The sequence below is a fragment of the Oncorhynchus tshawytscha genome, linkage group LG34, assembly GCF_018296145.1.
Source record: "Oncorhynchus tshawytscha isolate Ot180627B linkage group LG34, Otsh_v2.0, whole genome shotgun sequence".
In the NCBI taxonomy this organism is placed as follows: domain Eukaryota; kingdom Metazoa; phylum Chordata; class Actinopteri; order Salmoniformes; family Salmonidae; genus Oncorhynchus; species Oncorhynchus tshawytscha.
The window spans coordinates 11,202,611-11,219,687 of record NC_056462.1 but is presented as its reverse complement, the minus strand read 5'-3'; the positions used below and the strand labels follow the sequence as shown (position 1 = coordinate 11,219,687).

The 17,077-nt window shown below is 43.5% G+C and overlaps 1 protein-coding gene across 1 annotated transcript in view; it reads left to right on the top strand.

The window, feature by feature from the left end:
• LOC112231645 (teneurin-3-like) overlaps window positions 1-17,077 on the top strand; it is a 408,088-nt gene that overhangs the window by 260,508 nt on the left and 130,503 nt on the right. Inside the window, 2 exon segments of the mRNA XM_042311766.1 lie at window positions 5,846-5,944; window positions 8,668-8,906. Coding sequence (XP_042167700.1) covers window positions 5,846-5,944; window positions 8,668-8,906 — 338 coding nt within the window.

Genomic DNA, 17,077 nt, shown 5'->3' with positions numbered 1-17,077 from the left:
AGTGTTCTAGTGTTCCATCACCTTTGCTACTTCATCTATTGTCTCCTCCAATTGAGATCTTGTATAGAGTCTGGTTTAAGTCCCACTCAGTGACGGAGAGCTTCAGTTCTCTCTGTGAGGTTCTAAGAGTGAGTCTTAGAACCTGTGTACGTCACCGACCACTTAACATGGTGGTGCTTGATGCATTCAAAGACCTCTCTCTCTCTCTCTCTCACGTCTGCAGATGAATAACTCTCTATACACACACAGGGTCCTCTCAGCATGGTCAGTGAATAATAACAAAAGGATTGCTTCTTATATACCCCGACACACACACACACGTCACACATTTCCACATTGGGGAATCCCAACCCCACAACTTCAACAACTCTAAACATAGCCTCTGAGAGCAAGTAGATTAAGGCCAAGCAGGGTGTGATCGACAACCCTGATTTAGGAAACAAATGTGTGTCTGTGTGTCTGTGTGTGTGTGTGTGTGCGTGCGTGTGTGTGTGTGTGCGTGCGTGTTTGCGTGCGTGTGTGTGTGTCTTAAATGTCTCCTTGTTATCAGCCTACCAGAATAGACTGTAATTAAAGCCTTTGCCATAAACCTAATGCTTTATAAACTTCCCCTGCAGAAAGACAATAAACTCCAACAGTGATTAACTGCTCTTTTTGGTGACAATATACTGTATTTTACTACACCTTTCATTATGACAGTATATCAACAACAGGTTTTTAATTCAGCAATATCAACAATGTGAATATTTTACCTCTATTTGAAATTGTACAAAATGACATTAATAATGATAATACTGCAATACAAGTCACTGTAAATTATTTGTACCGTGTTACAGACATGCATACAAATCATAATTATGATCCATAACTTCACATAACATATATCTCGGCTTCACTGGCTGGATTTCAGCCCAGGGGTTATTTCCTTTAAACACTCAGTGAATATCAGAGAGACAAGCTTTTCATCAAAGACACATTATTCCACTATCATGTAGAGAAAATGAGAAGGTTAGATCAACACCATTGTAATGGCTTGATCAACTGCTTCTTAAAGTCACTCATTTATTGAAAGTATCTCTTACTTGAATTCTTCACACCATCTTCCTCCTTAGCTCATAAAGGGAGAGAGACGCGCACACACACACGCACACACACACTCATAGCTCCTAGAGAGAAGAGACAGACAGACGCCATATCATATGTACACTGAGGTTAATCTCTTCAGACTAAACACACACCAACTGTGGTATGCCTTTAGCTAACCCACACACACAGCCCCCGACCTCACCAGCCCCAGACTATCTATAGAAACACAAGGAAGGCTATGTTCTCCAGTCCTGTTAGTGAGTCGACTCGCTAATATAGTTTGTACAAATACTTACAGCCTGGGGGATTAAATACATTTTGCCCCCGGTAACATTTTTAGCGATAAGCTATAGCATCACCATCCCATGAATGCCAATTCTGGACATTGGCATAGAGCCATACACCTATAGGAAGGAGCTGATGATACGAGGTGGGGGTTCTTCACTTTTCTTTCTTTCTTTCATTCACCTGTGGTAGGTAGCCTAGTGGTTAGAGACTTGGGCCAGTAACCGAAAGGTTGCTTGATCAAATCCCCAAGTTGACAAGGTAAAAAGCTGTTGTTCTGCCCCTGAACAAGGCAGTTAACACACTGTTCCTAGGCTGTCATTGTAAATAATAATTTGTTCCTAACTGACTTGCCTGGTTATATACAATTTTAAAAATGAAGTCAAGCCATGGTGTCAGACTCTGTGCTCTCCTGCAGCTTTGTGGCTGTAGTCATCAAATGAATACCTTTTAGCTTTAATTTGACATTTTTGTATTTCTTTGTGGATTGCATAGTACTTTTTTTGTGGATTGATAGTACTTATGTCAGGATAATGAACATGTGAAGTGATGATTTTGGAGAGGGACATAATGAGAGTGGAGAGATTTTGAGTTTTAAATTAGTCAAAAAGTGGATGGATGGATGGATGTAGGGTGAGGCCCAGGTGTTTGAGAGCTGTTTTGTGAATGAGAGATGGATGGGTATAGCATGGCAGAGGTATGAGTGGAGGACAAGGAGGGGTGGAGAGGAAGATGAAGGATACGTAGATAACATTAGAGAGAGAGTCGCGGCATGGAGCAGAGATGAAGGGATAGAACAGGGGTGTGTGGGTACTCAAGGGGGTTGGATTAGAGATTGGAGGATGAGAGAGGGAGGAGTGTGAAAGGTCTCATTCCGAGGTGATAATCCCTCATCACTCAATCCGCGACTCATTATCATTCTCACCTGTTGTGTCAGAAGACAGCCTCCCAGGCCTGTCTCACACACACACACATCATAGACACACAGAGACACGTGCATACACACACATCTCATGGACAAACACACACACACACTCCTTTTCCGCTCCATACCTTTCTCCTCTCTTTCCCTGGATCAGCTTTCATTAGCCCGGTATGCAACTCAACACCTAGATTTCACAACAACTATGATTCCCCCACCCCTTTACGTTTCTCCAAGTAGCTCAGCCTCTTGTCTTTTCTCTGAGCCTGCCATGTTGCATTAACTTCCCTTCAATGTAATGTATATGCTCTGGGAAAAAAACAATAGAATGTGTTGACGTCGCTAACCGGCTAGTTCTAGCTATTGTACAGTATGCCCGCATGCTAATGCTAACATGTCCGCCCTACAGCCTCATGCTAATGCTAATATTGCTTTTCTATCCTCCTGCTAATGTTAACATATCATCTATATTTTATTTTATTTAACCTTTATTTAACTAGGCAAGTCAGTTAAGGAGAAATTCTTATTTACAATGACGGCCTACCGGGGAACAGTGGGTTAACTGCCTTGTTCAGGGTCAGAACGGCAGATTTATACCTTGTCAGCTCGGGGATTCAATGCTAACACTAACATTAGCGTGTTTAGGAAATCAATGCTAATATAGCTTATTTATGGCCTCATGCTAATACTAACAAACTGTTTATTCTCTATGGCCTTGTGCTAACACTTACATAGCTTATATATGTCAACAGGCTAACGCTAATATTATTGTCTCTATGGCCACATGCTTATGTTAGCGTCTCTCTCCTCAACCCGTTGTTGGAGAGCTCTGGAGATGTGGAAGGAGATATGGGGGGATTAGCATAGTAATGCTGCACAGCGTCACGCCACCTCCAGTCAATTAACAATGGTGGCCCCCGCCACATGCATGCCTTTGCTCTCGCAGTCACTCTACAAGTCCATTATGCCAAAGGAGACTGGTTATGGCTGGCCCACTATCATAGCACTGAGAAACCCTTTTGGCCCCGTAGTGTAGGTATCGGGCACAGAGATGCTATCTAAAGGATAGAGCAATTATATCTATCCTCTGTTGCCGTTTGATTTCAATACTCATGGAAGAAGTCATTGAACTTTGTCTAGATATTATTATCGTTGTCAGGTTTTTTTAATCCGAATATTTAATTATAGTTTCAAAACGTTTTAAATGCAGAGCCACGTTTCCATGTAGACTTCGTCTCTATCTTTTCACTGATACGAGCGAACAAAGATCATGTCTTGGTTGAAAGGAGCCTTTTGAACTGGATAAGGTAGCTAAATTCAATTAAAAAGTATCACCATTTCTTTTCAATTTCGAATGAATTGTCTTTTTAATTGGGAAATTGATAAGAACGCTTACATTGTTTTTTAAACAAACATATTAGATTTTCCATTTGATGTATGACTTTTTTTCTAAATACCTCTCCACCTCTCTCTCTCTCTCCCTTTTCCACAAAATGAAATATGAAATATATCATTGGAATGTGTTGCACATAAACCATGCAATCCAGACACCTGGCAATTTGATAAGGTCATAAATAATACTGAAGTGCCTATCGCATATCCAATGTAGTGTATGTATGGGTAATATAAATCAAGTCTAAGACAAATGGGTAGTAAATACACACACACACACACACACACACACACACACACACACACACACACACACACACACACACACACACACACACACACACACACACACACACACACACATATACACACATACATACATACATATATATATATATATATATATATATATATATATATATATATATATATATATATGGCGGCAGGGTAGCCTAGTGGTTAGAGCGTTGGACTAGTTAAAATCCCCGAGCTGACAAGGTACAAATCTGTCGTTCTGCCCCTGAACAGGCAGTTAACCCACTGTTCCTAGGCCATCATTAAAAATAAGAATTTGTTCTTAACTGACTTGCCTAGTTAAATATAAAAAAATGTATAAAAAACACACACACACAGAGTCACTCACCCTGGAGAGCTAAATGCTTTACATTACGCTAAAACAATGTGTGAACGCTAAAATCATGTAAAATACTAGGGTGAGGAAAAACAACTTCCAAACGAACGAGCTTCACTGACTATACCGTTTTAGACAAACATTTTATACTGGTAGGACACCATAATTAAGTGTTACATCAATCTGGAAATAGCAAACAAAATAGCATATTTTATTGGCTGTTCTCACCACTAGTACAGGAGAGAGAGAGAGAGAGAGGGAGAGAGAGAGAGGAGAGAGAGAGGGAGAGAGCAGAGAGAGAGAGAGAGAGAGAGAGAGAGAGAGAGAGAGAGAGAGAGAGAGAGAGAGAGAGAGAGGAGAGGGAGAGAGAGAGAGGAGAGAGAGGGAGAGAGCAGGAGAGGGAGAGAGAGAGAGAGAGAGAGAGAGGGAGGGAGCAGGAGAGAGAGATGTAAGAGCCTATAGCAGGGTTATATAACAGGGTTATCCACAACTCAATTGAACACATTGGCTCTGCCAGCGTCGCCATAAACAGCCTGCTTTATGGAGGGAATAAAAGACTCCTCTCCTCTAGTCTCCTCCCTCCGAGGCCCTCCATCTCAGATCGCACCACCGCTGTCTCTTTTCATCATCACACGTTTATCTATCCTCCTCTCCTCCGCTGTGGAAATGAGGGGGGAGGTGGAAGAGAAGTGAAAATGAAAAATACACAAAGAGATAGAAATGAAATTAGAATGTGTCACTTCTCTGGATTGAGGGCTTCGGTTTGTATATTGAATGTGTGTGTGTAGGTGTGTGTGTGTAGGTGTGTGTGTGTGTAGGTGTGTGTGTGTGTAGGTGTGTGTGTGTGTAGGTGTGTGTGTGTGTAGGTGTGTGTGTGTGTAGGTGTGCCTGTGTGCATGCTCAGGTGGCTGAGTGTGTGCTTTTGGGACCTAATCTGAGTGTGTGTCCTTACGTGTCTGGCTGCCGTGTGCCCGGGTGACACGTCCCCATCGCTCGTGTCGACGTTTGGCTGCCAGTCCAACCCTGCATGCTGTGTGTGTCTGTGTGACACCTGTCTGCCAGTCAGGTCTACCGGGTGACTACGTCCCCATCGCTCTGTGTGTGTGTCGTGTGACACCTGGCTGCCAGTCAGGTCTACCAGGTGACTACGTCCCCATCGCTCTGTGTGTGTCTGTGTGACACCTGTCTGCCAGTCAGGTCTACCGGGTGACTATGTCTCCATCGCTCTGTGTGTGTCGACGTGACACCTGGCTGCCAGTCAGGTCTACCGGGTGACTACGTCCCCATCGCTCTGTGTGTGTGTCTGTGTGACACCTGTCTGCCAGTCAGGTCTACCGGGTGACTACGTCCCCATCGCTCTGTGTGTGTCGACGTGTCTGGCTGCCAAAACGATCTCCTCAAGTCTTCCCTTCTCTCTAATTGTGTTGTATAATAATACACTTTGATTACACACACACACACACACACACCCTACACACACACGTCTCTAATTGTGTTATGTCTCTGGTATCTCCATCTCCCTCATGTAGAAAATTAGCAAAGCAAGCCGTTCTGGAAAACGGGCATGACAACCTGATAGAGATGGATGTGTTCCCTCCCGCGTGCCACGAAGGTGCCTATGGGGATGGGTACGTGCCTCCATCTCAGTCTCTATGAGTGTCCATCCCCTCCGCTTGTCGTCCTCCTCTACGCATGGTGCCAAACCCCAGCCGCCGTGTAACCCCTGGCAACACTGAGCCGAATACAAACACACACAGAGGGATTAGCATCACGCACATGTCCAATCCCATGTAAACAAATATATATATATATTAAATACAACCATTATTGGTAACACACTGTAAGACAGGACACTGGGTAGAAAGCATGCCTTGGGGTCGTATTGTAATGCCATCGGGATGCAAGCCTTTGTATAGCTCCTGCCTTCTTTGGTCTACCAACTCTCTCACATAGATTCCCTCAATCTTATCCCGGACTTCACCCAGTGTGTCACAGCAGCAAGATGTTACCATGTAACAGAATGGAAGGCTCAGTGTTGTCTGGCTGGTTATCACAGCGAGAATCAGCTCTGTTTGTCCCATTGTCTGATGTCTCCATGGTTGTTAAATGTCTCCATGATGGTTCATTCTTGTCCGTGTGCTTGTCTAAAGAAAGACAAAAGACACTATTAAACCAGTCCTGTTTTGGAGCATTGCTTACCTTGGCTGTCTGTTTGCTAATCCAAATTGGGCTTTGGCATGGTTGGCGAGTGACAAAAGGGGGAGGGATGAAGCTTACATTTGAAAAACATACAGGGATGGGTTTGTCAGTTCTGGCCCGCACTTTGTTGGGTTTTAGTTGTTTAGTTGTGAGGGAGAGCTACTTCCTCAATGAAGTAGCAAACTAAATTAAAGACGAACACCTCATCTCTGAGGGATTTTTACGTGTTAAGTAATCACTTCCCTGGTTTTATCCGTTCTTTCTGCTACTCTGACACTTATCCCTGTCCCTCGGGGTGCGGATCTACAACTTAAACCCACCCTCTCTCTCTCTCATCTGTCTCTCTGTCTCTGTCTCTCTCTCTCCCTGTCTCTCTCTTTCTCTGTCTCTCTCTCATCTGTCTCTCTGTCTCTCTGTCTCTCTCTCTGTCTCTCTCTCTCTCTCTCTCTCTCTGTCTCTTTCTCTCTCTGTCTCTGTCTCTCTGTGTCTGTCTCTCTCTCTCTCTCTCTGTCTCTCTCTCTCTCTGTCCCTTTCTCTCAATTCAATTTGCTTTATTGGCATGACTTAACAATGTACATATTGCCCAAGCTTACTTTGGCTATATATAATATTAAGGTAATAATAATCAAAATTGTCAACGGGACAACAATAATCAAGGGTCAAATAACCATACATTGAACAATAACAATAAGCATACAGTAGAGGACATTTGACTGACATTTGCAGGTTGATTGGTCTGTCAGACACTGACCCTCATCTTATGGCAGGCAGCAATGTAGTGCGCTGCCAACCCACAGCTCTCTGCATCCTCCCCCAACAGGACGGATAGCCTACTCTCATCAGAGAGGTCTTTGAAACCTTGAATAAGGATTTCAAATTTGGGGAAATGACACTCTATAATTATTTTATATTTATCTCTCTCTCTCTCTCTCTGACAGCCCCACACAAGAAGTTCAACAACAGAATGTTGTGTTCAGTAAAATGTACTGATGCTCACTGTGCCTCTGGAGTCTCTCTCTCTCTTCTCTCTTCTCTCTCTCTTCTCTCTCTCTCTCTCTCTCTCTCTCTCTCTCTCTCTCTCTCTCTCTCTCTCTCTCTCTCTCTCTCTCTCTCTCTCTCTCTCTCTCTCTCTCTCTCTCTCTCTCTCTCTCTCTCTGTTACTCAATGTTTCATGTACTGAGATCTACTTCACAATCAGAGAAACAGCTTTACCTGCATGTATGTGTGGTGTGTGTGTGTGAGGGTGCGTAATCACACACCACACACATGCATGTATGCACATACTCTCATTCAAATTGCACTCACACGCACACATCCCTCGGGGTGCGGATCTACAACTTAAACCCACCCACCCACCCTCTCTCTCTCTCTCTCTCTCTCTCTCTCTCTCTCTCTCTCTCTCTCTCTCTCTCTCTCTCTCATCTGTCTCTCTCTCTCATCTGTCTCTCTCTCTCTGTCTCTCTCTCTCTGTCTCTCCCTCTCTCTCTCTCTCTCTCTCACACACACACACACACACACACACACAGTAAAGCACCCTCACACACACTCCAGGATCTGATTGGAAACTAGAGTGAAGCCCTCTGTCCTCTGGCTCGGTCCCTGGTTCAATCAATGAGCAATGACACACACACACACACACACACTGTCTCTAGTAGAAACACACACAGACTAATTAATTTGATTGAAATAGCTGACTTTGGTAATTACCTGGTCTCTTAGGCAATCCTACTTGTACTGCAGGAAGGTGATGTTTTATTAAACAAAGAAAACAGCAGTCCTTGTATGTCTTTCCATAACATTTTTGAAATGCTTTGTCTGTTCCGTGTTCATATGCTTCCTGTTTTAGACTTCACAGGCCTTCAAGTGTTTGTTTGTTTGTGGTTAGTTTCTACTAACTGTCTACTTCATTTGCTACTGTAGCTGTTACTTTGTTTGTGTTTTAAACTGGAACCTGGTCCCAGATCTGTTTATGCGAATTTGCCAAATAATGACCATTATATAGGAGTTGGCTATATAGCACAGACAGATCTGGGACCAGGCTAGAAGTTAGTAGCCGATGTAGTTCCATTCAATCTCCTACTTTGTCTAGTCTCCATTCTCACCCTCCTTCTCCCTCTCTCTTTATTTCTCTCTCTCCTCTCCTCTTCTCCAGGCACTTCCTCTTCAAGACAGGCACCGGCACGACCCCTCTGTTCAGCACGGCTACTCCAGGTTACACCATGGCAACGGGCTCCGTCTACTCGCCGCCCACACGGCCCCTACCCAGAAACACCCTCTCCCGCTCTGCCTTCAAGTTCAAGAAGTCCTCCAAGTACTGCTCCTGGAGATGCACTGCTCTCAGCGCCGTGGGACTCTCCGTCCTGCTGTCTGTCCTGCTCTGCTATTGCATAGGTAGGATAGTACTGCTACAGTGTATGCACCTACACACACACTCACTCTGTAGTGGATACCTTATACAGATGTAGGATGTTAATTTGAACACTTTTTTGATACTGCAAATTTTCCTGAATGCAGACGACATAAATACACGACATAAATTCACTGAAAACCGACACTAACACGTGGTTACATTAACAGTATTGCACTTTTCATGTAGCCTTTTTCAATCACAATGATGGACTAAATGTAAAAATCCTGTTGCTGTAGGATTATTTTGCTGCGACAATACTGGTCAAATTAAGATCGAACATATGTACAGTTGAAGTCGGAAGTTTACATACACCTTAACCAAATACATTTAAAGTCAGTTTATCACAATTCCTGACATTTAATCCTAATAAAAATTCCCTGTCTTAGGTCAGTTAGGATCACCACTTTATCTTAAGAATGTGACATGTCATAATAATAGTAGAGAGAATGATTTATTTCAGCTTTTATTTCTTCATCACATTCCCAGTGGGTCAGAAGTTTACATACACTCAATTAGTATTTGGTAGCATTGCCTTTAAATTGTTTAACTTGGGTCAAACGTTTTGGGTAGCCTTCCACAAGCTTCCCACAATAAGTTGGGTGAATTTTGGCCTATTCCTCCTGACAGAGCTGGTGTAACTGAGTCAGGTTTGTAGGCCTCTTTGCTCGCACAAGCTTTTTCAGTTCTGCCCACAAATTTTCTATAGGATTGAGGTCAGGGCTTTGTGATGGCCACTCTAATACCTTGACTTTGTTGTCCTTAAGCCATTTTGCCACAACTTTGGAAGTATTCTTGGGGTCATTGTCCATTTGGAAGACCCATTTGCGACCAAGCTTTAACTTCTTGACTGATGTCTTGAGATGGTTGCTTCAATATATCCACATCATTTTCCTACCTCATGTTGCGATCTATTTTGTGAAGTGCACCAGTCCCTCCTGCAGCAAAGCACCCCCACAACATCAGACCAGAGGACATTTCTCCAAAAAGTACGATCTTTGTCCCCATATGCAGTTGCAAAACGTAGTCTGGCTTTTTTATGGTGGTTTTAGAGAAGTGGCTCCTTCCTTGCTGAGCGGCCTTTCAGGTTATGTCGATATAAGACTCGTTTTACTGCGGATATAGATACTTTTGTACCCGTTTCCTCCAGCATCTTCACAAGGTCCTTTGCTGTTCTGGGATTGATTTGCACTTTTTGCACCAAAGTGCGTTCATCTCCAGAAGACAGAACGCGTCTCCTTCCTGAGCAGTATGACGGCTAAGTGGTCCCATGGTGTTTATACTTGCGTACTATTGTTTGTACAGATGAATGTGGTACCTTTATGTGTTTGTAAATTGCTCCCAAGGATGAACCAGACTTGAGGAGGTCTTGGCTGATTTCTTTTGAATTTCCCATGATGTCAATCAAAGAGGCACTGCGTTTGAAGGTAGGCCTTGAAATACATCCACAGGTACACCTCCAATTGACTCAAATGATGTCAATTAGCTCAAATGATGTCAGAAGCTTCTAATGCCATGAAATAATTTTCTGGAATTTTCCAAGCTGTTTAAAGGCACAATCAACTTAGTGTATGTAAACTTCTGACACACTGGAATTGTGATACAGTGAATTATAAGTAAAATAATCTGTCTGAAACAATTATTGGAAAAATGACTTGTGTCATGCACAAAGTAGATGTCCTAACCGACTTGCCAAAACGATAAAAAACTAGACATTTGTGGAGTTGTTTTAATGTCTCCAACCTAAGTGTATGTAAACTTCCGACTTCAACTGTAGGTAACCGTTGGATCAGCTGTGAAAGTAAATTGGGTAACCATTCAGTAACTATCGCACACTGTAAGGTTACCTTAGGTGACAAACTCCAATGTTTTAAAACCACACACCCCCCAAATCTAGCATCTACCACATGAAACGGGTACATAAGGTTCAGACAAAGCAGTAACCAACCACAGCTGTCTATCGCTGAGGCCCCAGGACTCTTCCGCTTTGCTTTAGTTTACATTCCTTCGACAGCGCTGTAAATGCCAATCTGATAGTGATAGCATTTCCTATCAATGACATTGGACACATGCTCAGCCTTAAACAAGCACAGTGATTGCTCAGCCTTTGATTATAAACCCTGAATAGTTTCAGTTTCCAGCTGGCGCGGAGGAGTATTGTTGACACACACACACACACACACGCGCACAGGAGTGTGTTGCCAAAGTACCCCGATGCCTCTATCCAGTTGTTGTGACTAGCTGTGATAGATAGCAAATGCCACAGCTATTGCTCATAGAGAATGTGTGTGTGTGTGTGTGTGTTTGCGTGTGTGTGTGTGTGAGAGAGAGATCTGATTGTATTAGTATTCACCATGCACATTCAGCTATAGCGGGAAGGAACTCTCTTCCCCCTCATCCACTCTGTTGGATCTCTGCTGTAGAGAGAGACAAATCACATGTTGTTTATCACAGGATTCATAAACAACAGCTGTAGGCTAACAGTGAAATGCTCACTTACAGGCCCTTCTCAACAATGTAGAGAGAAATCAAATAGAGAAATAATAGGAAGTTAAACACGTGATAACACAGGTAATAATAAATACACAATGAGTAATGATAACACACTGGGCACCAGTACTGAGTGGATGTGCAGGGGTACGAGGTCATTGAGGTAGATGTGTATGTACATAACTACACTGGGCAGCAGTACTGAGTGGGAGGTCATTGAGCAGTACATAACTACACTGGGCACCAATACTGAGTGGATGTGGATGAGGTAGTGCACTGGGCAGCAGGGTGGATGTGCGAGGTCATTGAGGTAGATGTGTATGTACATAACTACACTGGGCAGCAGTACTGAGTGGATGTGCAGGGGTACGAGGTCATTGAGGTAGATGTGTATGTACATAACTACACTGGGCAGCAGTACTGAGTGGATGTGCAGGGGTACGAGGTCATTGAGGTAGATGTGTATGTACATAACTACACTGGGCAGCAGTACTGAGTGGATGTGCAGGGGTACGAGGTCATTGAGGTAGATGTGTATGTACATAACTACACTGGGCAGCAGTACTGAGTGGATGTGCAGGGGTACGAGGTCATTGAGGTAGATGTGTATGTACATAACTAGGAATAAAGTGACAGATAGTAAACAGTAGCAGCAGCGTATGTGATGAGTAACAAAAAAAGTTAGTGCAGAAAGGGCCAATGCAGATATTGTGGGTAGCTATTTAACTATTTAGCAGTCGTATGGCTTGGGGGGTAGAAGCTGTTCAGGGACATGGCTGGTTCCAGACTTGGTGCATCGATACCGCTTGCCGAGGGAGAGAGAAATGGAGGGAAATTAATCATGTTGATTCAGACACACCTGCAAACAATAGACCTGTATTTTTGTGTAGTAGCTAGATAACTGGACTCTCTCTCTTTCGCCTGCAGACACACACACACACACAAACACAGTGGGTAGGAACAGTAAGCCCAGTTGACCGTTTGTAGTGGTCAGTCCAGACTGATGGATCTAGCCCCGCAGCTGTCCAGAACAGAACAAGAAGCCCTCACACCTCAGTGTGGACTATAGAGCTGTGAGGCTTAGAGACCGACTAGATGGACGCTGCCATGTTATCTGTCTGCTGTCCACTTAGCAGCACTTGAGCAGTACTCCCCCTCTGTCAATACAGCGGCTAATGGGCCTCTGGGCCTGTCCGTCACTCAGATAGGGTGAGGGAGGACACACACTTGCACACGCACACACATATTCACACATACATAAGTGCATGCAGTGCTCTCTCTTTCTTACACACACGTATTACGCTCGCAGTACACACACACATACATACACTAGGACTCACAGAATATAAACCCTTTGCCTCCACATCCGCTATTCTGAACCGCCAGTGATTCCCATAACCTCATCCTCACCAAGGAAGATACATTATTAATATGTGATGCTGCCCAGTAGGCTTGAAAGGAAGGAAGAAATACCCTGAATGACCTGTTCAGTGCAGCGACAACAACACGTTCTCTTCCTACCAGAAAGCTAATGATGGAATCCAACCCAGCAGGAAATGGTTGCTGTGTCAGTGGGGTGTCAGCGGGCTGTGGGTGTGTGTGTCCGTGCATGCAGTGGCGTGCATACACACTCCTCCCCAGCGCCAATCATTCCAACATTTATGTCCCGACCAGAACCACAGTAGGGCGCCTCGCCAACCAAAGCTAAGTTATGGTAAAATATGGAGAGCTAATCTCTACGGCTCCCTGTAGGGGACAATCATTACCATCCACCCTCAGATTGAGTTTCTCTGTAGACTTTTAACTGAATATGTTGGTGGAGAAGGACACTGTTGTCTTTCTACAAACCTCATTATGTGTTTCTGTAGTGATGGAGAAACACACATGCTTACTCAGTGGTCGCCTCATACGGAGTCAGTCCTGATAATGACGTGAAAGACCCTTAATGAAGAATTCATGAGACCATGAAGACAGTTATGAGGAGATTTGCGACACACACACACTAACACACACAAACTTTACAACACACACACACACACACTCATACTAACTATAAAAACACACACCTAACACACACTGACTTTGAAACACACACACTAACTTTAAAATACACACACAAACACAAACTAACTTTAAAACACATAAACACTAACACACACTAACTTTAAAACACACAAACACACTTAAAGATGAACTCTCTAACTTGTGTATAATTTCAGCCAGTAGTTTTGAAAGTCGTGCTCACGAGCCTAAAGTGTACTATGTCATCCAATTATGTGCGATATGTTACGAATTTTGCAATTTGTATGATATATTACAAGTTACATTTGTGCAATATGTTAGGAATTTGTTGTGCTTAAGATCCCGGAGTGCACCTTTAATTTGACTAACTTATTTCAAGCATGTTCCAATATTTCATGGCACGATAATGAAAGCTTTTGCACACACACACACACACACACACACACACACACACACACACACATACACACACACATACACATACACACTCCATGCTTGTATGGTACTTCGGCAAAAAGGACTATGACTTTCCTGTCACCAAATGCAGGTTGCTTTAAGGTTGAGGGGGACCAATAGACAGTATAAAGATCATACTTTTTGGAGAAATGTCCTCTGGTCTGATGAAACCAAAGTAGAACTGTTTGGCCATAATGACCATCGTTATGTTTGGAGGAAAAAGGGGAAGGCTTGTAAAGCCGAAGAACACCATCCCAACTGTGAAGCATGGGGGTGGCAGCATCATGTTGTGGGGGTGCTTTGCTGCAGGAGGGACTAGTGCACTTAACAAAATAGATGGCTTCATGAGGTAGGAAAGTGATGTGGATACAGTGGGGCAAAAAATAATTTAGTCAGCCACCAATTGTGCAAGTTCTCCCAACTAAAAAGGTGAGAGAGGCCTGTAATTTTCATCATAGGTACACTTCAACTATGACAGACAAAATGAGGGAAAAAAATCCAGAAAATCACATTGTAGGATTTTTTAATGAATTTATTAGCAAATTATGGACGCGGCTGGGGATGCCGTCTGGGCCTGCAGCCTTGCGAGGGTTAACACGTTTAAATGTTTTACTCACGTCGGCTGCAGTGAAGGAGAGACCACAGGTTTTGGTAGCGGGCCGTGTCAGTGGCACTGTATTGTCCTCAAAGCAGGCAAAGAAGTTGTTTAGTCTGTCTGGTAGCAAGACATCCTGGTCGGCGACAAAGCTGGTTTTCTTTTTGTAATCCGTGATTGACTGTAGACCCTGCCACATACCTCTTGTGTCTGAGCCGTTGAATTGCGACTCTACTTTGTCTCTATACTGACGCTTAGCTTGTTTGATTGCCTTGCTGAGGGAATAGCTACACTGTTTGTATTCGGTCATGTTTCTGGCCACCTTGCCCTGATTAAAAGCAGTGGTTCGCGCTTTCAGTTTCGCTCGAATGCTGCCATCAATCCATGGTTTCTGGTTTGGGAATGTTTTAATAGTTGCTGTGGGTACGACATCGCCAATGCACTTGTTAATAAACTCACTCACCGAATCAGGGTATTCGTCAATGTTGTTGTTTGACGCAGTGCGGAACATATCCCAATCCACGTGATCGAAGAAATCTTGAAGCGTGGAATCAGATTGGTCGGACCAGCGTTGAACAGACCTGAGCGTGGGAGCTTCCTGTTTTAGTTTCTGTCTATAGGCTGGGAGCAACAAAATGGAGTCGTGGTCAGCTTTTCCAAAGGGATGGCGGGGGAGGGCCTTTAATGCGTCGCGGAAGTTAGAATAACAATGATCCAGGGTTTTACCAGGATTTTCACATTCTTAAAATAAAGTTGTGATCCTAACTGACCATAGACAGGGAATTGTTTACTAGGATTAAATGTAAGGAACTGGGAAAAACTGAGTTTAAATGTATTTGGCTGAGGTGTATGTAAACTGTATATAGTGCACTGCTTTTGACCAGGGCCCAATGTCGTGCACTATGTAGGGGGATTTTTCTTATCTCTATATGAACGTGCTTTCACGTCTTTCTCTATATCTCTCTAATTCTCTAACACCATATTTCTCCATCTCCCTCCCTCCCTCCCTCCCTCCCTCCCTCCCTCCCCCTCCCTCCCTCCCTCTCTCTCTCTCTCCCTCCCTCTCTCTCTCGCTCTACATCTCTCTCACACTCTCCCCATCCCTCTTTGCCAACCTGCTCTTAATTATTGAATACCCCGCTTGGATGGATGGAGAGGGTCGATGGTAGATAGGCCAACACACACACACACACACACACACACGTATTACGCCCATCCCTTTGTTATACAGTGCTACTGTAGGTGAAGGGATGTTTGGGGTTAACACCTCAGACTTTGGAGATGCCAAATATATAGTAAGGGTCTTGTTCTGAACACTTTTCCTCTCCCACTTCTCTCTATCTTCTCTCTCTCTCTCTCTCTCTCTCTCCCTCCCTCTCTTTCTCTCTCTCTCTCTCTCTCTCTCATCTCCCCCCTCTCTCTCTCTCATCTCCCCCTCTCTCTCTCTCATCCCTCTCTCTCTCCCCCTCTCTTTATCTCTCTCATCCCTTCCTCTCTCTCCCCCCTTTTCTCACTCTCTCTTTCTATCTTTCTCCCCCCACTTTCTGAAAACACTCTCATCCTCCCCAGCCACCCATAAATACTTTGCGTTGCTTTTCACATGTACAGAGGAACACTTTCATACACATTAGACAAACAAAGAGACCTGGGAGGAAAGAAATCACGTTTACTGGTTATGTCATCAGTTGTGTAACTGGGAGATGGGGGAGAAATGCATGACTTCTTCCTATCATGGCCTACTTTTAAATTCAACATTTAGATGCTCAACTATTTTAAGCAAGGAGTGAGTGCCTATTTCTCTGTTTCACGTTTGTTCTTTATTTCTCACTGACTACGAAAGTTCATTGTTGTATGTTTGTTTATCAAATAATCATTTGATCGTGTTCAAATATTTTACTGGGCTGTGTTGCTTTGGGGATACTTTATATTCGGGTGAAAAACAAATTCAGGACTGACAACAACAGAAATGCATGAAGAGTGCAAAAAGAGCTGAGAAAAGGAGGACAGCAACACAGTGTGCTTCAAACACTGAGAATGGACCAATCACAACTGGGTATGATTTGTGAAAAGTGTGGAAATCAATAGTGGCCTTGAACCACCCTGGAGAAGTTGACATGATTGTTGTTGTTGTGGTTTTGGTTGTGGTTGTTGTTGTTGTTGTGGTTTTGATTGTGGTTGTTGTTGTGGTTTTGATTGTGGTTGTTGTTGTGGTTTTGATTGTGGTTGTTGTTGGGGTTTTGTTTTGGTTGTTGTTGTTGTTGGGGTTTTGTTTTGGTTGTTGTTGTTGTGGTTTTGATTGTGGTTGTTGTTGTGGTTTTGATTGTGGTTGTTGTTGTGGTTTTGATTGTGGTTGTTGTTGGGGTTTTGTTTTGGTTGTTGTTGTGGTTTTGATTGTGGTTGTTGTTGGGGTTTTGTTTTGGTTGTTGTTGTTGTGGTTTTGATTGTGGTTGTTGTTGTGGTTTTGATTGTGGTTGTTGTTGGGGTTTTGTTTTGGTTGTTGTTGTTGTGGTTTTGATTGTGGTTGTTGTTGGGGTTTTGTTTTGGTTGTTGTTGTTGTGGTTTTGATTGTTGTTGTTGTTGTGGTTTTGATTG